The 21302-nt window shown below is 42.4% G+C and overlaps 1 protein-coding gene across 1 annotated transcript; it reads right to left on the bottom strand.

Moving 5' to 3' along the window:
- Positions 1-462: 462 nt before the first annotated feature.
- On the bottom strand, positions 463-21217 carry hkdc1 (hexokinase domain containing 1). Its single transcript, XM_055930713.1, has 18 exons — positions 19890-21217; positions 17429-17591; positions 14567-14715; positions 7548-7667; positions 6696-6791; positions 6467-6566; positions 6180-6363; positions 5845-6000; positions 5475-5708; positions 5050-5354; positions 4679-4827; positions 4469-4588; positions 4229-4324; positions 3379-3478; positions 3105-3288; positions 2443-2598; positions 1532-1765; positions 463-1263 (listed from the first exon to the last, which is right to left on the bottom strand). The coding sequence occupies exons 1-18, from the start codon at positions 19950-19952 to the stop codon at positions 1134-1136; spliced, it is 2739 nt and encodes a 912-aa protein (XP_055786688.1). The 5' UTR covers positions 19953-21217; the 3' UTR covers positions 463-1133.
- Positions 21218-21302: the final 85 nt, after the last annotated feature.

The following is a 21302-nucleotide window of genomic DNA, read 5'->3' as shown; positions in this document are numbered from 1 at the left end:
CATCCTATGCTGTATACAGTATTTACAGGGGGCATGTATGGCAGTGCATAGTATTTATATTATTTACATGCCTATCCACAGGGAGCAGCCCCTCTACCTAAGTGAGCTGAATAATTAACCCAGGAGGCTAGATCACTGCAAGGACAAAGAGGGATTAGTGTGAGTGAGGTTCTCTCTACTACTGCGCATGGTCTGTTGACGTAGCATGCAGCTGCCCTGGTTTAACCATTCCATTTAATCCCACTAGGGGCTTAATTTAGCCAATATAAGAGGGGGCATTCCAATGTTGTAACCTAGGATATATCTCAAAATTATTAACGTGGTTGTGTAACTGAATTCTACACGATGTGACAATTGAATATAGATTTGGAAACAGCTTTAAGCCACTGATCATGCCAATATGTCTTACTCAACACATGCTAGAATCTCTACAGAGAAGGAATACATTCCACAAACTTGGCATTTCAATTGTATTATTTGGAGTAGTTTATTGAATACAGATACCTTTAGTGGGTACATTCTATACATGGAGATAGGGATTTCCTTCAGTACTAATATGTGCATATAAGTGGAATTAATCCTGTTGATATCTAAAATGAAAAAGCATCACACAAGTTGACACATACTCTGTTGCATATGGAGAGCTTGAACAAAGTTGCACATATAACTTCCTCAGACTTCACCCACCAGATCATCGCAATGCTGAATAGTGTTGTTATGACATTACAGTCTGATCCATTCCATTTTCCAACACCCTCTGCTCTGGCACACTCCCATTGCTGTCCCTGTCTGCTGAGAGCATGAGGACCATTTCAAAACAACGCAATAACACATCTAGATAGTAGCAGCGAGTCTCAATCTGCTCCCTACCTCTTCCCCTTCGTCCTAACCCATTCATTGTTTTGCAAGAGGGTCTGGATAGGTTTTAGCAGTGCAGAGGTGGAGAATCCAAATACAGACAGAATTTTAACAGTAGCTATTTGATTATATTGCAGGTACTATGGCCAGAGAATATTGGACAGCATCACACCTTCCTTAAACACCTTCCTGACGATGAGGAAGAACCACAAGGTCCCCAATTCCTTTGTGTGTTTGGCACAAAAAACTGTGCCTACATGAGGTCTAATCTTGTGTTAAGTCTCTCCACGCGCCACAGCTGTGATGAGGGCGGCCCCTTTGCCACTGCCATCTTCTGATAGGACAAACTCCACATCACACTGTGGCGCCAGAGCCTTGACCGTGTCCTTGAGGATTCTGGAAAAGCTGCACAGTTCAAGAGGTACTGTGTTAGATGTGTTGTGCTTTAAAACTCTTTAAAACTGTGCCAAAGTCTGAACTAGGGCTTTTGACTCCTGGCTACATGTTGCCCCTAGAGGCGAGGATTGATTTCCTTGCTGTGTTGCACTCTCATCTGACCAGAAATACTATCTCCTCTTCGACATAAACAACATAAACAAAACTCTGCAGTCTGTTCAAGAATAATTATAACCCTGTTAAATCTAAATATCCCTTGCCCCTGGTGGCTACTCACTGTGGATGCAGCTTGTAGAGTGTTCCGTCCACCCCCACGGTGATGTTCATTTGGTTCCGCCCACGGTTCTCTCTGATTTTGTCGACAATGGCAGCCATTCCGGCTCCACAGAGCTGAGCCGCCCGGCGGGACACTGTACCACACACCTCCTTGACGATGATACTGTCATCACATGTGCTGTCCAGACCCAGCTGCTGCAGGATGGACCTCACCTGCAGTAGCGCCAACCGGTCACTGGGTGGAGATAGAGGAGTCACACTTGATATTCTTGTACACCTGGGGTGTATTCACTACATTTTACATTTTAGTCCAGAGCGACTTACATTTAGTGCATTCATCTTAAGGTAGCTAGCTAGGAGACAACCACAAATCACAGTCATAGTAAGTAATTTTTTCCTCAAAGTAGCTATCAGCAAAGTCAGTGCTATTAAGAAAAGACAAGCGCGAGAAACACAAGGGTAGGGGTGAGGGGTCCTGTGGGATTAATCAAGATACTTTGTGAATAGGTAGGTTTTTAAAATGTTTTCGGAAGATGGGCAGGGACTCTGAACCGAAGGAACCAAACAGAGGCATTCATAAGCCAACAGAAGCGCAAACAGAAGCAAACAGAACAAAACAGGGAAGGACCCACCTGAATTTGCCCAATAGAAACTCTAGTTTCCGTTGCAAAATGTTTTCCATTTGGAGTAAACGGTTCCCATTGCAAAACATTTTGTTACGTTTCGGGAAACCATAGTATAAAAAGCCTATTCATGCAACTGTAAATACTTAAGTATTCCTAACCAGCTTTACAAGCACACGTTCAAATATTCATGTTAGTAAACCTATATCCCATGTGGATTTACATTCGATCTGTCTACTATTACAGGCCTGAGTTGCTGTACTACGTGATCATTTATACAACTCTGTACCTCTCTATTTGGGACAGGAACTTGGTCTCGAAGATGCCCCTGGTCTTCAGAGGCTCTGTGATGTGGCCTCGGAACAGAAGACCTCTCCTGGTTAGGTCGATGAGAATCTGCCTCACTATCTCCCCCAAGTACATACCACTGGTCATCTTCTCAAACCTGGTGCAACAGGATATGTCATGAAATAGTCAACATGCAAAACAGCTTAAATTATTCATTATTTCACTGCGCCAATAGTCTAGACTTCCTATTAACCAAAATATGGTCAAGCATTATTTCAATAAAGCCTTTTTAAAAATGATGTGTTAAGGAAAATTCCCATAAGCATAATCAAGTATAATGCATATCTCTTTGCACAGTTGAAGAACTAATATTTAGAATTTATCATGTAGATACTTGTAAAACCTTGACCAAACCTGATTAATTAATTAAGCATCTCCCTTTAGCATGGTTGAATAACTAATTCACATTATTTAGACTGAGCTATGGAAAAGAAAATAATTGAATGACAATCCCTGGCAACAGGGTGTCCTCTAGTGGTACAGGAAGTGGTCAGTCAGGTCTGGATGTGTCCTCTAGAGGTACAGGAAGTAGTCCGTCAGGTCTAGATGTGTCCTGTAGTGGTACAGGAAGTGGTCAGTCAGGTTTGGTGGGTAACAACTTGCCTTTGTTTGCCGTTGTTCAATGACCCCTCATCTACTTCTCTGTCAAATCTGGTCCAGATGTCCTCTATGCAGTCATTCTCGCCAAAACCGCCCCACTCTGTGTTCACACACATCTGTCCCTCGTCCCCCTCCACCATCTCAATGTTCCTCATCTCCTCCATGTAGCACACATTACTCCCCGTCCCTAGGGGGCAGAATTTCACACTAAGATCATACATACGTCACTCTATAGTACAATGTAAAACCACCAGGGCTGAGAATAGGCCCTACATACCAGCAATGAGTCCTATCTCACACTTGGGGTCTTCATATGCACATGTCATCATTGTGCCCACTGTGTCATTCACCACAGCAACAATGTCAAGATCAAATTCCTACAGGAAACAAAATATTACTTTTGACCTACGCCACCGTTCAAAAGTTTGGGGTCACTTAGAAATGTCCTTGTTTTTGAAAGAAAAGCACATTTTTTGTCCATTGTCCATTGTTCATTGCCAACAAAGGGTATATAACAAAGTATTGAGACTTTTGTTATTGACCAAATACTTATTTTCCACCATAATTTGCAAATAAATTCATTAAAAATCCTACGATGTGATTTTCTGGATTTTTTTTCTAATTTTGTCTGTCATAGTTGAAGTGTACCTATGATGAAAATTACAGGCCTCTCTCATCTTTTTAAGTGGGAGAACATGCACAATTGGTGGCTGACTAAATACTTTTTTGCCCCACTGTAATTGCGAAAGGGTTTTCTAATAATCAATTAGCCTTTTAAAATGATAAACTTAGATTAGCAAACTCAACGTGCCATTGGAACACAGGAGTGATGGTTGCTGATAATGGGCCTCTGTACGCCTATGTAGATATTCCATTAAAAGAAAATTGGCTGTTTCCAGCTACAATAGTCATTTACAACATGAACAATGTCTACACTGTATTTCTGATCAATTTGATGTTATTTTAATGGACAAAAAACTTGCTTTTCTTTCAAAAACAAGGACATTTCTAAGTGACCCCAAACTTTTGAATGGTAGTGTACATATACACTTTTATAATGGGTAATAGTATATGTTTTCCAGACTACCTATTACAGAGAACAATGGGTCTTGTTCCATTTCACTCACATTCCGTCTTTTGATAGCCTCTCGGAGCATTTCCACAACATCATTTCCTTCACAGTCTGTGGCTTTGAACCCTTTGGTCCAGCTAACCAAACTTCCCTGAGGAAGGAAGTATTACAATGGAGAGTGGTAACATACTTAATAATGGAATGACTTACCCTGATTAAGCACACCGGGCATTGAAATAACTGCCATTCTTTGGCATTGAGGATGATTTCTTCATCATGACAATTGTACTTTTACCTTATCTATTCCTGTCTGTCTGCAGGGGAAAGAAAAGGTGAAACCAAGCGGGAGACGAGTATTCTTCATCCCCATGTAGTCCAGAAAATCTGAGATGCACTGGACAATGTGGTCGAACAGCTAGAAACAAAGAGTTTGTCAGGCTAAGGGGTTAGGGACCTAGTTTGCAGTCAGCGGGGGGTGGTGGGGTGTGTGTGGGGGAGGGCTCACCTCCTCTCCTGTGCCCTGCATGATCTCCAGAGGGATGGCGTAGATCTTGTTGTACATGCGGACAGACTTGCGTATTCCACTCCGGATCTTCACCACCAACACCCGGAAGTTAGTTCCTCCCAGGTCCAAAGCCAAGTACTTTCCTCGCTCTGCAATAATAAACTTTGTAATCACTTGACTTTAAATGAAACAACTTGCACCTAATGATGTGATTTTAGACAGCAACATTTCATAAACTGTTTAGGTGATAGTACAGAATAAAGTGTAATAACGGGTTATAGCATGGTAATAACATGATAAAGTTACGCATTATGAACAACAAGGTAAACCTTTAGATTCAGTGCATAGCAATCTGTAGTCAGTCCTCTCACCTGTCCCATCAGGTGTCCTGTACACAAAGGAGGGCAGCATTTTAACAGAGGCAGTTCTGTGAGAATCCCTCCTAAGGCCTCTCTCTAGCTCCACTCTCATCTTTTCCCTGACCTGCTGGAGGTTCTCTGGACTGAGGCTGAGTAGAGCAAGAGTGTCGTTGATCTCGCTCCTCTGGGCCGCCAGCCTCTGAGCCACCGCTGTTACCATAGCAGCCCCCTTACTGCTACCACTCTCAGACAGCACAAAGCGCACATGGCACTCTGGCACCAACCGGCGCACCACCTTGTGGAGCCTCTTGGGGTACCTGGGAGGGAGAGAAAGAGAGAGCGAGACAGAGAGGGAGAGAGTGTATTGTTTGCGTTCACATGCAAAGAGGAAAACTGCCACTCTGAGCATAAACCTTCCCTGACTTATGGCTACATACTGTGGATGTGTTCTGTAGACAGTTCCGTCAACCCCAACAGTGATCCGCAAGCTCTTCAGCTTCCTGTTCTCGCGGATGCGGGTGAGGATGGCAGCCAGCGCGGCAGCGCAGAGGTTAGCTGACCTGAAGGACACGATGGTGGAGACGTGTTGGACAGCAAGGCAATCATCTGCTGAGGGAGACAGGCCGAGCTCCGTAAGGATTTCCCTGGTCTTCTTCAGCCCGTCTTTGTACCTGGAAGTATAGTTCTGACATAGTTATCACAGTGTAACATACATTTCCCTGAATAATGTCGTGAAAATTAGTACAAATAAATGAAATACAATATATTTATAGTGTGAGCATTAAGACTCATGGAAAATGCTCTTACTGTTCAATTAAAGTGATGTGTTTGGTCTGCAATTTCCCTTTGGTGCGTAGAGCATCGGAAACTCTGCCATCAAACAGTAGTCCCTTTTTGGCCATCTTTAACAGAATGAGTCTCACCAACTCCCCCATGTACATCCCACTCACCATCTTCTCAAACCTGCCAGAGCAACACACTCGTGTTAACAGTCTTTATTTACATTCCTACTGGCGTAAGGCCCCTATTCCGTCAATTGTAAATAAAGGGAAACCATATCGTTGGTTTACTCCGAATTTTTACAATCATATCTAATATTTAATGTATTTCCAATATGGTTGGTTATGGATTTTGGTGCTTACAGTTGCTTCCCTGGGTTGGTGGAGGCAGCATCAATCTCTCGGTCAAAGTGTGTAATGAAGTCATTGAGTGCCCCATCGTCCCCGAAGGCTCCCCACTCTGTGTTGATGCACATCCTGCCCTCGTCTCCCTCCACCAGGTCAATATGTCTCAGCTCCTCCATGTAACAAGCATTAGTACCTGTGCCTGAGATTACATAGCGATGGTGAGAAAGACTATTTGTAGGCTAATAATACTGACAATGAAACAACCATTCTGAATGAAGGGTGCAAATTAATATCAGGCTGACCTATGATGACCCCCACTTCACAACGCTGGTCGTCATAGCCACAGGTCATCATGGTTCCCACTGTGTCATTAACAAGGGCCAGGACATCCACATTGATTCCCTATAAACAGTGTTGGCTGGTGTTTTAATTGACAAAGTTATTTTTTTATATATACTGTAGTATATACAGAAATGCAAGAAAAAAATTAACTGAGTAATAATAAGTAGTGAATAAGATCTCCCTTAATACCCCGACTCTATCAATGGCCTGTCTCAAGGATTGCACCACATTGGTCCCCAGGACTCCTCTGGCCTTGTAGTTCTTTGACCATGACAACAGCACTCCCTAAAACAAGTTTTGATTGTTGAAAGAAAGCATGGATTACACTCTGAATAGATAGTCACACAATGAACAAGTTTGTCAATGCAGTTCACACCTACTGTTACATCATATAAAAGTGGCTTGCAGGTAGCTGGTTTTTACTGATAATCAATTGGAGCCCATCTGATATTTTTGGAGTGATAATACAATGGGAATCATATCTTAATGTGAGTATCTAGAGTAAATAGACATCTAATCAATAACCTAGGCTCTAGTGTTAATTATAAACTGGGTGGTTCGAGGCCTGAATGCTGATTGGTTGACAGCCGTGGTATATCAGACCATATACCACGGGTATGACAAAACATTTATTTTTACTGCTCCAATTACGTTGGTAAACAGTTTATAGCCTAGTGGTTAGAGTGTTGGGCCAGTAACTGAAAGTTTGCAAGATCGAATCCCCGAGCTGACAAGGTAAAAATCTGTCGTTCTGCCCCTGAACAAGGCAGTTAACCCACTGTCCCTAGGCCGTCATTGTAAATAAGAATTTGTTTTTAACTGACTTGCCTAGTTAAATATATATATATATATACTGTATATATTTTTTTTTAAATATATATAATAGCAATAAGGCACCTCTGGGGTTTGTGGTATATGGCCAATATACCAGGGCTAAGGGCTGTATCCAGGCACTCCCCGTTGCGTCGTGCTTAAGAACAGCCCTTTCCCGTGGTATATTGACCATATACCACACCCTCTCGTGCCATATTGGTTAAATACCTCATCTATTTTGGACTGTCCACAAGGGAAAGAGAAGGTGAAGCCCAAAGCTTTCCTCTTCTGGTTGATATGCTTCTTTTGCAGGAAGTCTTTCAGAGACTCTGCAACATGGTCAAACATCTGTAAAAGAGACAGGGTTGGACAGATTACTTACAACATGCAATCTGTGACTAATTACAGTAATGTAATCTGATTACTCAAAATGAGTAAAGTACTCTGATTCTTTCTGAATTACTTCCTAGATTTGCCATGCAGTATCGGCCTCCTTTATGCTGTAGACCTATTAGTTCTCTCAAACTCTGCCCACAGAACTGCCCAGCACCACTGGGAAAATGCTAGCTCAGATGCCTGCTGCATCTTCTTGATGAAATTGCATCCCTGCTAAAAGGTCAGCTTCCCTGTCAAGCTCCCTAATCATTATTTGATTGTATATTTATAGGCGTAGATCTGTGTGCAAAGAGACAGGTAGATGTTAGTGTACTTGTTTCCACTGAAACTAGAGATTCAGCTAAGAAAACAGCTGATTTGTCATGTCATCACAGTGCTTGGGAAATGAACAGAAAGGAGATGAATTTTCTAACCAAAAATGTCCTGACACAAATATCCTGATGAAATGTGTGATGATTCAGTTCTCAGTAAGTGGGGGTCTGACTTTTCTGGTTAAAAAGGTATCTGTGGAAAGCCAACCATTGACAGAAAATTTGGCAATTTGGAAATTTCAAATAGATTAGAACAGAAGGGAAAAGCTTCCATTCTCAGTGAAAGGTGACTTCCGAGCTGTATGGCTCAGATTTCAAAGACATTTAAAAAAAAATCTGCCATCCCTTATGGAAACACAATGATTTCACATGTGAAATGTTCCCATGAACACATAGTGCATTCGGGAAAGTATTCAGACCCTTGACTTTTTACACATTTTGTTACGATTCAGCCTTATTTGAAAATGGATTCAATCATTTTTTTTTGCCCTCAATCTACACACAATACCCCATAATGACAAAGCAAAAACAGGTTTTTAGAAATGTTTGAAAAACAAAAAACTGAAATATGACATTTACATAAGTATTCACACCCTTTACTCAGTACTATGTTGAAGCACCTTTGACAGTAATTACAACCTCGAGTCTTCTTGGGTATGACGGTACAAACTTGGCACACCTGTATTTGGGGGGTTTCTCCCATTCTTTACTGCAGATGATCTCAAGCTCGGTCAGGTTGGATGGGGAGTGTCGCTGCACAAATATTTTCAGGGTTCTTGGTCATCTCCCTAACCAAAACCCTTCTCCACTGATTGCTCACTTTGAATGGGTGGCCAGCTCTAGGAAGTCTTGGTGGTTCCAAACTTAATTTAAGAATGATGGAGGCCACTTTGTTCTTGGGGACCTTCAATGCTGCAGAAATGCTTGGTACCCTTCGACCAGATCTCTGCCTCGACACAATCCTGTTTCTGAGTTTTTGCTCTGACATGCACTTTCAACTGTGGGACCTTACATAGACAGGTGTGTGCCTTTCCAAATCATGTTGAATCAATAGAATTGACCACAGGTGGACTCCAATCAAGTTGTAAAAACATCTCAAGGATGATCAATGGAAACAGGATGCACCTGAGCTCAATTTTGAGTCTCATAGCAAAGGGTCTGAATACTTGTGTAAATAAGATATGTTTTTTTTTAAATTAATACATTTGCAAAATGTTCTGAAAACCTGTTTTCGCTTTGTCGTTATGGGGCATTGTGTGTAGATTGATGAGGGGGGAAAAGTATTTTATCAATTTTAGAATAAGGTTGTAACGTAACAAACTGTGGAAAAAGTCAAGGGGTCTGAATACCATCTGAATGCACTGACTCACGTGGATATTTTTCATGAGATTTCACAGGGGATGCACTACAAAGTCGCAGTCTTATCAACTTACATATTTGACACAGTTTGACATACACTTAATCATGTACATTAATTTATAAAGTAATTATTATTCAGAATGTCCTCAGGACCTCACCTGAGATTTGAACTCAGAACCTCCTGGTTCACGGTATTACGATCTTCCTGCCACACCACCATGTCTGTGTCAATAATTGATTTAACCTGTATTGCTACACTTCGGACTTCAAAGTAAATGTCAGCTTTTAAAAAAAATACACTCAAGAAAAACTATTATATGTATCATAGTGATTCAGGAGTAAAATTAATACCGAATAATATACCCCACCAACATGAGGCAACTATACAGCAAACCTTAACATTTCTGAAATAAGTAAATTAAATAAATTATGAGAGAATAGTCAGATTAACTGATTACTAGAATAGCAGCGCAGATAGCAAAAAGCAAAGTGCAGAGATTTATTATAGGTAATGAATCTGTAAAATGCTACAGACTTTGTAGTACAGTAGAAAGATCAGCGTACCCCAAATCCAGAGTCCTGAGTTCAAATCCCAGGTGGGGTCATATTGAAATCTCAGCAAATCAAATGAAATTTTATTTGTCACATGCGCCAAATACAACATGGGTAGACCTTACAGTGAAATGCTTACTTACAAGCCCTTAACCAACAATGCAGTTAAGAAAAATAATTGTTAAGAAAATAAAGAGAAAAATAAAGTAAAGAATTGAAGAATGATGAATAATTAAGGAGCAACAATAAAATAACTGTAGCGGGGGGGGGGGGTGCAAATAGTCTGGGTAGCCATTTGATTAGCTGTTCAGGAGTCTTATGGCTTGGGGGTAAAAGCTGTTAAGAAGCATTTTGGACCTAGATTTGGCGCTCCGGTACCGTTTGTCATCCGGTAGCAGATAGAACAGTCTATGACTAGGGTGGCTGGAGTCTTTGACAATTTTTAGGGCCTTCCTCTGGCACTGCCTGGTATAGAGGTCCTGGATGGCAGGAAGCTTGGCCCAAGTGAGTACTCGGCCGTAAGCACTACCCTCTGTAGTGCCTTGCTGTTGGAGAACGAGAAGTTGCCATACCAGGCGGTGACACAACCAGTCAGGATGCTCTCGATGGTGCAGCTGTAGAACTTTGAGGATCTGAGGACCATGCCAAATCTTTTCAGTCTCCTGAGGGGGAATAGGCTTTGTCGTGCCCCTCTTCTCAACTGCCTTGGTGTGTTTGGACCATGATAGTTTGTTGGTGATGTGGACACCAAGGAACTTGAAGCTCTCAACCTGCTCCACTACAGCCCCATCGATGAGAATAGCGGCGTGCTCTGTCCTCATTTTCCTGTAGCCCACAATCATCTCCTTTGTTTGGTCACATTGAGGGGGAGGTTGTTAACCTGGCACCACACGGCCAGGTCTCTGACCTCCTCCCTATATTCTGTCTCATCTTTGATCAGGCCTACCACTGTTGTGTCATCGGCAAACTTGATGGTGGTGTTGGAGTTGTGCATGGCCATGCAGTCATGAGTGAACAGGGAGTACAGGAGGGGACTGAGGGGCCCCTGTGTTGAAGATCAGCATGGCGAATGTGTTGTTACCTACCCTTACCACCTGGGGGCAGACCGTCAGAAAGTCCAGAATCCAGTTGTAGAGGGAGGTGTTTAGTCCCAGGGCCCTTAGCTTATTGATGATCTTTGAGGGCACTATGGTGTTGAATGCTGAGCTGTAGTCAATGAATAGCATTCTCACACAGGTGTTCCTATTGTCCAGGTGGGAAAGAGCAGTGTTGAGCGCAATAGAGATTGCATCATCTGTGGATCTGTTGGTGTGGTATGCAAAATGGAGTGGGTCTAGGGTTTTTGGGATAATGGTGTTGATGTGAGCCATGACCAGCCTTTCAAAGAACTTCATGGCTACAGATGTGAGTGCTACGGGTCGGTAGTCATTTAGGCAGGTTACCTTAGTGTTCTAAGGACTATGGTGAAGCATGTTGACATTATAGACTCTTGATATTATAGAAAATGTCAGTGAAGTCACTTGCCAGTTGGTCAGCGTATGCTCGCAGTACATGTCCTGGTAATCCGTCTGGCCCTGCGGCCTTGTGAATGTTGATCTGTTCACATCGGCTACGGAGAGTGTGAACACACAGTCGTCCGGAACAGCTGATGCTCTCATGCATGTTTCAGTGTTACTTGCCTCGAAGCGAGCATAGAAGTAATTTAGCTCGTCTGGAAGGCTTGTGTCAATGGGCAGCTTGCGGCTGTGCTTCCATTTGTAGTCTGTAATAGTTTGCAAGCCCTGCCACATTCGACGAGCATCGGAGCCGATGTAGTACGATTCAATCTTAGTCCTGTATTGACGCTTTGCCTGTTTGATGGTTCGTCGGAGTGCATAGCGGGATTTCTTATAAGCTTCCGGGTTAGTCCCGCTCCTTGAAAGCGGCAGCTCTACCCATTAGCTCAGTGCGGATGTTGCCTGTAATCCATGGCTTCTGGTTGGGGTATGTACGTACGGTCACTGTGGGGACGATGTCATCGATGCACTTACTGATGAAGCCAGTGACTGATGTGGTGTACTCCTCAATGCCATCGAAGAATCCCGGAACATATTCCAGTCTGTGCTAGCAAAACAGTCCTTTAGCTTAGCATCTGCTTCATCTGACCACTTTCTTATTGACCGAGTCACTGGTGCTTCCTGCTTTAGTTTTTGCTGGAAAGCAGGATTCAGGAGGATAGAATTGTGGTCAGATTTGCCAAATGGAGGGTGAGGGAGAGCTTTGTAAGCGTCTCTGTGTGTGGAGTAAAGATGGTCTAGAGTTTTTTTCCCTCTGGTTGCACATGTAACATGCTGGTAGAAATGAATTAAAACGGATTTAAGTTCCCTGCATTAAAGTATCCGGCCACTAGTAGCGCCGCCTCTGGATGAGTATTTTCTTGTTTGCTTATGGCCGTATACAGCTCATTTAGTGTGGTCTTAGTGCCAGCATCAGTTTGTGGTGGCAAATAAACAGCTACGAAGAATATAGATGAAAACTCTCTTAGTAAATAGTGTGGTCTACAGCTTATCATGAGATACTCTACCTCAGGCGAGCAAAACCTTTAGATTTCCTTAGATTTTGTGCACCAGCTGTTGTTTACAAATATACATAGACTGCACCCCTTGTCTTACTAGAGGCAGTTGTTCTATCTTAAAAAAGAAAAGGGGAGCCACACACTCTTGGACCTCTAATGCAATTTAATAACCTAATATTTAACGTTTCAACAGACAAGCTGTCTTCATCAGGGTATAATGACAAACACAGGTCACTAGTTTATATAGTGTCAAAGGACACACATAGGGGTCTGTAATCATGGCTTGATGGTTAATTTTTAGATATAAAAATAACATACAAAAACATGAACGATAGCATACGATCATAGATAAAATTTGGCTACATAGGCCTACAAAGCTGTTATATCTTGCCAATGGACCGAAAACCCAGCTAGCTGTACGTTATCCATGTCATCTTTCAGCCACGACTCAGTGAAACATAAGATATTACAGTTTTTTATGTCCCGTTGGTAGGATAGTCTTGATCGTAGCTCATCCATTTTGTTATCCAATGATTGCATGTTGGCAAATAGGACTGACGGTAAAGGCGGATTATTCACTCGCAGTTGGATCCTTACAAGGCACCCTGACCTATGTCCCCGATATCTCCGTCTCTTCTTCCTGCGGATGGCGGGGATTTGGGCCTTGTCAGGTGTCTGAAGTACATCCTTAGCGTCCGACTTGTTTGTCCAGTACGAGGTGAGTAATCGCTGTCCTGATATCCAGAAGCTATTTTCGGTCATAAGAGACAGTGGCAGAAACATTATGTACAAAATAAGTAAATATTTTTTTTTAAATACACATAATAGCACAATTAGTTAGGAATCCATTTTATATAACAAATGTATAAGTCCAAAAATGGATGTAGCAACTACAGACTGCCCCTTTAAGTTGATCAAAAGTGTGTGAGTTTGAACATGTGTCCATTAGGCCTATGGATGAATGTTTTTATCAGCATGAATTAGATTGAGCAATAAAAGACGCATTTTTATTCCATAGGCTGGGATTCACACTGTGCAGCTGTTGCAAGAGCGCATTTTTCACTGGCTGGCCACTGGTTTCAAAAACAATGGTTGATAGGCAACTTAAACTTCTTGAATTCAACCATTATTGGGTTCAAAAAACAAACAGAGAGAGCATGAGAGAGCAAACAGCTAAATGAGAGAGCAGCAGTGTGATTCACATCAATGCGCTATGTAGGTATCAATAAGTGATATCCGTATCGCCGTAGACTACACCACTGCGGTCATCCTTACCTCCAAGCGTTTATTCAAGTTAGATCATCTTTGGATGCCAACAGCAGTCACACCATTGGAAGAAATAGCTTGGACTGTAGCCTATAAAAGCCTATTCCTTCTCTTTTCCCACGATCCATCAAACACATTTGGTGTGTCATAATAGTGGTCTCTGACTTGTGGTCAGACTCGCTCAGGTGGAACAAACTTTTTTATTTTATTTAACCCTTATTTTTCCAGATAAGTTGACTGAGAACACATTCTCATTTATAGCAACAACCTGGGGAATAGTTACAGGGGAGGGGGGGATGAATGAGCCAATTGGAAGCTGGGGATGATTAGGTGGCTATGATGGTATGAGGGCCAAATTGGGAATTTAGCCAGGACACCGGGATTAACACCTCTACTCTTACGATAAGTGCCATGGGATTTTTAGTGACCACAGAGTCAGGACACCCATTTAACGTCCCATCCGAAAGATGGCACCCTACACAGGGCAATGTCCCCAATCACTCCCCTCTGGCATTGGGATTTTTTTTAGACCAGAGGAAAGGGTGCCTCCTACTGGCCCTCCAACACCACTTCCAGCAGCATCTGGTCTCCCATCCAGGACCAACCCTGTTGAGTTTCAGAGCAGCAAGCCAGCAGTGGGATGCAGGGTGGTATGCTGCTGGTAAACTTAAACCTCTTTTCAGTGCTGATTTGAATGTCATTGAGAAAACAGAAAAGTGTCAAAGGTTATTTCGCAAACCATTCTGAAATCTATTACATCTAACGGATTACATGTAATCTGTTACTCCCCAACCCTGCATTCTACTCACCTCAGTCCCTCTACCGTTCAGGAGTTCCTCTGGGATAGGGTATGTCTCACTCTCCATCTCCACCCTTCTCTTCCCATTCTCAGACACCTTCACCTGGAGCACTTTAAACTTGGAGCCGCCCAGATCTAACGCCAGGAACTCTCCCTTCTCTGTGGAGACAACACAATTTTAACTTTGACTGACCACCTGTTCATAAAACACCACTATTGTCACATATACCACCACTCCTGTCACATATAACTGAATGTATTAAGATATAAAATAAAAAGACATGATTAGCATGTTGTTACATACACAACATGACCAAAAAGTATGTGGACACCACATCTCATTCAAAAAAATAATTTGCTGCTCCACTCTTCTGCAAAGGCTTTCCACTAGATGTTGGAACATTTCTGCAGGGACTTGCTTCCATTCAGCCACAAGAGTATTAGAGAGGTCGGGCACTAATGTTGGGCGATTAGATCTGGCTTGCTGTCAGCGTTCCAATTCATCCCAAAGGTGTTTGATGGGGTTCAGGTCAGGGCTCTGTGCAGGCCAAAAGTTCATCCACACCGATCCCGACAAAACATTTCTGTATGGACTACAATTTGTGCACGGGGAATTGTCATGCTGAAACAGGAAAGGGCCTTCCCCAAACTGTTTCCACAAAGTTGGAAGCACAGAATCATCTAGAATGTCATTGTATGCTGTAGCGTTAAAAATGTCCCTTCACTGGAACGAAGGGGCCTAGCCCAAAGCATGAAAAACAATACACAGAACATTATTCGTCCTCCACAAAGCTTTACAGTTGGCACTATGCATCCGTGGAGGTAGCGTTCTCCGGGCATCCGCCAAACCCAGATTCATCTGTCGGACTGCCAGATGGTGAAGTGTCATTCATCACTCCAGAGAACGCATTTCCACTGCGCCAGATTTCAATGGCGGGGAGCTTTACACCACTCCAGTCAATGCTTGGCATTGCGCATGGTGATCTTAGGCTTGTGTGCAGCTGCTCAGCCATGGAAACCCATTTCATGAAGCTCCCGACAAACAGTTATTGTGCTGACGTTGTTCCCAGAGGCAGTTTAGAACATGGTGGTGAGTAGGTTTTGAAACCCAGGACAGATGATTTTTACGCGTACGCGCTTCAGCACTCGGCGGTCCCGTTCTGTGAGCTTGTGTGGCCTACCACATCGCGACTGAGCCGTTGTTGCTCCTAGATGTTTCCACTTCACAATAACAACACTTACAGTTGACCGGGGCAGCTTTAGCAGGGTAGAAATTTGACAAACCGAGTTGGAAGTGGCTTCCTATGACGGTGCCACGTTGAAAGTCACTGAGCTCTTCAGTAAGGCCATTCTACTGCCAATGTTTGTCTATGGAGATTGCATGGCTGTGTGCTTGATTTGTTGTACCTGTCAACAACGGGTGTGGCTGAAATCGCCGAATCTACTCATTTGAAGGGGTGTCTAGAGTACATACTTTTGTATACAGTGCATTTGGAAAGTATTCAGGCCCCTTGACTTTTCCCACATTTTGTTACGTTACAGCCTTATTGGATCAAATAAAAAATTAAAATTCTCATCAATCTACACACAATACCCCATGCTGACATTTTTTTTGTGCAAATTACTTAAACATAAAAAACTGAAATACCTTATTTACATGTATACAGACTCTGCTATGAGACTCAAAATAGTGCTCAGGTGCATCCCGTTTCCATTGATCATCCTTGAGATGTTTCTACAATTTGATTGGAGTCCGCCTGTGGTAAATTCAATTGTTTGGACATGATTTGGAAGGGCACACGAGACAGGATTCTGTTGAGGCTAAACTGAGCAATCGGTGGAGAAGAGCCTTGGTCAGAGAGGTGACCAAGAACCCGATGGTCACTCTGATAGAGCTCAAGAGTTCCTCTGTGGAGATCGGTGAATCTTCCAGAAGGACAACCATCTCTGCAGCATTCCACCAAATCAGGCCTTTATGGTAGAGTGCACAGACAGAAGCTAGTCCTCAGTAAAAGGCACATGGCAGGAGTTTGCCAACAGGCATCTAAAGGACTCTCAGACCACGAGAAACAAGATTCTCTGGTCTGATGAAACCAAGATTGAACTCTTTGGCCTGAATGCCAAGCGTCACGTCTGGAGGAAATCTGGCACCATCCCTACGGTGAAACATGGTGGTGGCAGCGGCATGCTGTGGGGATGTTTGTCAGCGGCAGGAACTGGGAGACTAGTCAGGATCGAGGGAAAAATGAACGGAGCAGAGTACAGCGAGATCATTGATGAAAACTTTGTCCAGAGTGCTCAGGACCTCAAACTGGGACAAAGGTTCACCTTCCAACAGGACAACAACCCTCAGCACACAGCCAAGACAATGCAGGAGTGGCTTCGGGACAAGTCTCTGAATGTCCTTGAGTGGCCCAGCCAGAGCCCAGACTTGAACCCGATCAAACATCTCTGGAGAGACCTGAAAATAGTTGTCCAGACACGCTCCCCATCCAACCTGACAGAGTTTGAGAGGATCTGCGAAGGGAGAAACTCCCCAAATACAGGTGTGCCAAGCTTGTAGCATCATACCCAAGAAAACTTGAGGCTGTAATCGCTGTCAAAGGTGATTCAAAAAGGTACTGAGTAAAGGGTGTGAATACTAATTTGTTAATACATTTGTAAAAATGTCTAAAAACCTGTTGTGCTTTGTCATTATGGGGTATTGTGGGTAGATTGAGGGGGGAAAAAACGATTTATTCAATTTTAGAATAAGGCTGTAAATGTAGAAAAAGTAAAAGGGTCTGAATACTTTCCGAATGCACTGTATATGGTGTCAGACAAACAAAAGCAGTAGTTTCACTAATTAATGTCATCAGTGACATGTCAGCACCTGATCCATCAGGGGTTGAGAGGACATGTGTGGGCAGCATCTTGACCGCGGCTGTAGCGTTGCTTTCACTGGACAGTCCTTTTTCCATCCCTGCACGAAAGCGAGCTGAAATGTCCACTAACTGGTCATCGGAGAGACGCATGGCATACAGGAACCTGTCCACCTGGTGGAGGGGGGCAAAGAATAGGAGAGTCACTGTGCAACTGATCTTTAGCCAAATAACTGACAAAGAACCTACAGAGCTATAGAATGACTTGACTATCTCCAAGTAAAGGACCAAACATAAATAGTGTAAAGTTAGCCTTGCAAGTCTGAATGATTCAGAATGATGACTGAAACAACTCCTATAATCCAAAATCAAATCTGTTCCATGCTTTCTCAGAGGCCCATCTGTGTAAAAAAAAAAAAAAAGTTGTCTTCTAGTTTCCTGTACCACACTTCAAACATAACCAAACAAACAGTTGAATACAGAGCATGAGAAGAAAGAGTTTAAAAAAAAGAGGCTAAAACACATGGGATTTAACTGTTACTAATGCGGTGGGAAAGGAATTGAATGCAGTATTTTGGTTTTAAATGATCATGCCAAAGTCATCAATTATGGGGATAGTTTTCATCCCGAATACAGATTCAACCCCTGATGACAACCACACAGCTGACTACTTGAAAGTAAAACATGGAATATAATACATTAAACTCTTTACATACAGTGCATTTGGAAAGTATTCAGATCCCTTCATTTTTTACACATTTTGTTATGTTACAGCCTTATTCTAAAATGGATTAAATAGTTTTTTTACCCAATCTACCCACAATACCCCATAATGACAAAGCAAAAACAGGTTTAGACATTTTTGCAAAATATAAAATATGACATTTACATAAGTATTCAGACCCTTTACTCTGTACTTTCTTGAAGCACCTTGGGAAGCGATTACTGCCTTGAGTCTTCTTGGGTATGACGCTACAAGCTTGGCACACTTGTTTTTGTGGAGTTTCTCCCATTATTTTCTGCAGATCGTCTCAAGCTGTCAGGTTGGATGAGGAATATCGCTGCACAGCTATTTTAAGGTCTCTCCAGGGATGTTCGATCGGGTTCAAGTCCGGGCCACTCAATGACATTAAAACTTGTCCCGAAGCCACTCCTGCGTTGTCTGGGCTGTGTGCTTAGGGTCGCTGTCCTGTTGGAAGGTGAACCGTCACCCCAGTCTGAGGTCCTAAGCGCTTTGGAGGAGGTTTTCATCAAGGATCTCTCTACACTTTGCTCCGTTCATCTTTCCCTCAATACTGACTAGTCTCCCAGTCCCTGCTGCTGAATAACATCCCTACAGCATGATGCTGCCACCACCATGGTTTACCGTAGGGATGGTATTGGCCAGGTGATGAGCGGTGCCTGGTTTCCTCCAGATCTGTGCCTTGACACAATCCTTTCTCAGAGTTCTATGGGCCATTCCTTTGACCTAATGGTTTGGTTTTTGCTCTGACATGCACTGTCAACTGTGGAACCTTATATAGACAGGTGTGCACCTTTCCAAATCATGTTCAATCAATTGAATTTTCCACAGGTGTACTCCAATCAAGTTGTAGAAACATCTCAAGGATGATCAATGTAAACAGGATGCACCTGAGCTCAATTTCAAGTCTCATAGCAAAGGGTCTGAATACTTGTGTAAATAAGGTATTTACATCATTCTTTATACATTTGCAAACATTTCTAAAAACCTGTTATCGCTTTGTAAATATGGGGTATTGTGTGTGGATTTATGATGAAAAAAATGCATTTAAACAATTTTAGAATAAGGCTGTAACGTAACAAAATGTGGAAAAAGTGAAGGGGTCTGAATACTCTACCTATGCACTGCATATCTAAAGCTGTCAAACTATGATGACAAATCCCTTTCCAATGAACATGGTTTCAGAGGACAAGGTCCCCTTTTGTCTTGCAATCCCTACTATCTATCCATGGAAATGAGTAATGCAACAAGAAGGTTAATCATTCCTTAAGCAACATTGTGAAATAAATGTAGCCCCATTAAGCCACCACACCAGTCAGGATTTCATACCTGAATGAAGGGCCTCCTCATTAAAAGGCTAACTCAAACAGACATTTCACATTCAGGCATAAATTAAATACATTTACAGTAATCCTGTAGACTGCAGTAAATACTGCTATGAACTATTTGGAAACTCCAGCAAATATTATTTAATTTCTACAAACTAACATTTTAGCCAAATGTTTCTCTCTAGAAACTGTAAACCATCCTTTGCGCTGTAATACACAAACAAGTTGTTGGAGAAAATAGAAAAAAAGTAATCCTGCCCATGCATTACACACAACTGACAATTACAGTATCACCAAATTCTGTATTTCTATAGTAACTAGGCTACTTACAGTATGTATACATAACCATAACAAACAAGCTTCTGATCAAAAACAACACTTGACTTCTCAGAAATGTCTCACCTTCTTGATTTGGTCCTCCTGCAGCTTGGAGAAATAGAAAGAGAGCAAGTGCACCGCAAACATCTTCACTTCTGTTACCTGTAAGTTATATCCTGCAACTAATGTCTCTGCTCAAAACAATACAACCTGAATCAGAACAATCTCATAGATATTAACAGTTTTCCTCTCTTGAAGCTGTCCAGTTTCTGTCCTTGAGCTTGTTGCTCTCTGTCCCCTCAGCTCCAATATGAGTGTGGTATGAGTGTTTTTTTCTCCCTCAGTGGATTGTTTTCCACCTCTCCCTGACTTTGCGAGTTAAGCCATAACCAGCCCTTCCATTGGCTCAATACTTAATAGCCTATCCCCTAGCTCTCTCTCTTACTGGTCTACTTCTTGGATCTCTCCTAGCAATGCCTTGGCTCAGTTCCAAAGATCACTTTCCTTTGGAACCATGGGGTCTTTTACCATTTCTAATTCAAAAGACAAGGATTGGTTCAACAATAGAAATGGAAACCTAGATCAATATATCAAGGCCATGTTTTTCTAATGGGTACCTTGGTTGGAAGATCCAGGGTTATTTTAAACCCAGTATAAGGGTGCTCACTGGTTCCATTTCTAACAATTCAGAAGGTTGAAACGTCATCATCATATCCAAACTTCTAAACAGCAGCTTCAATCAGTTCACAAATATTGGGATTCTTTTGTAACAAATTAGTAAATAATTAAATTCTGGCCCCGTTCCCACTCCCAGTTAGTCTGGCAAACACCTAACTCTCAAAGTCCTCAAAGTCTGGAATGTCTTTTTGATGTTGTCGGACTCTGCACAATGTGTTGATAAAGAAGGGGGATAATTGTCTCTCCGTCTTTTTCACTCAAACACCCAAAGCCACACACAGCCCCCAAGTGCCACCCCCTTCCATTACAACAGTTGGATTTTCAAATCCTAACAACAAGAGGTCTCAACCCCCAAGGCACAAAATACATGAGTGAATCAATCAAACCTGTCGTACAATTTCTGAGAGATTATTGCATGAACAAACTGCCTCCCTTCCAGACCGGTGTGGCCACAACTCTCCATACACTGAATCAGGTGGGTCGTGTCAACCAGGCTAACTCCCAGTGGCTGTTGTGTTTTGAAAGTGGCTAAAACTGATCCCAGTGCAGAGAATGCTTTGAAAGCAGCACATGGCCTGAAAGTGTCTCATGACCTTTGTCACATGGGCTATGAAATGTTCATGACACAATTAAGGTGTTATAAGCAGTGTCAAAAGGCAAGAAAATCATTGTCGTGACATATCTAAAAACCATGTAACATTTGTTGATACGTTAAGAAGCTGTATGACAGGTCTACAACATTGTTGTTACAGAGTAAGGTTTCAAATTATTACAGACATTTGCCACCTTATGTCTCACATCAAATGAATACAAAGGCCT

Source organism: Salvelinus fontinalis, chromosome 1 (genome assembly GCF_029448725.1).
Source record: "Salvelinus fontinalis isolate EN_2023a chromosome 1, ASM2944872v1, whole genome shotgun sequence".
Taxonomy (NCBI): Eukaryota; Metazoa; Chordata; class Actinopteri; order Salmoniformes; family Salmonidae; genus Salvelinus; species Salvelinus fontinalis.
The sequence above is the reverse complement of the archived record's forward strand: the minus strand, read 5'-3'. Positions and strand labels throughout refer to the sequence as shown.

Coding starts and splice junctions, on each gene's coding strand:
- hkdc1 (XM_055930713.1), bottom strand. CDS start 19,952: ATGTTTGCGGTGCACTTGCTCTCTTTCTATTTCTCCAAGCTGCAGGAG. Junction 7,668..14,566: donor TGAACGGTAGAGGGACTGAG/GTGAGTAGAATG, acceptor TCTCTTTTACAG/ATGTTTGACCATGTTGCAGA. Junction 6,364..6,466: donor TGAAGTGGGGGTCATCATAG/GTCAGCCTGATA, acceptor ATGTAATCTCAG/GCACAGGTACTAATGCTTGT.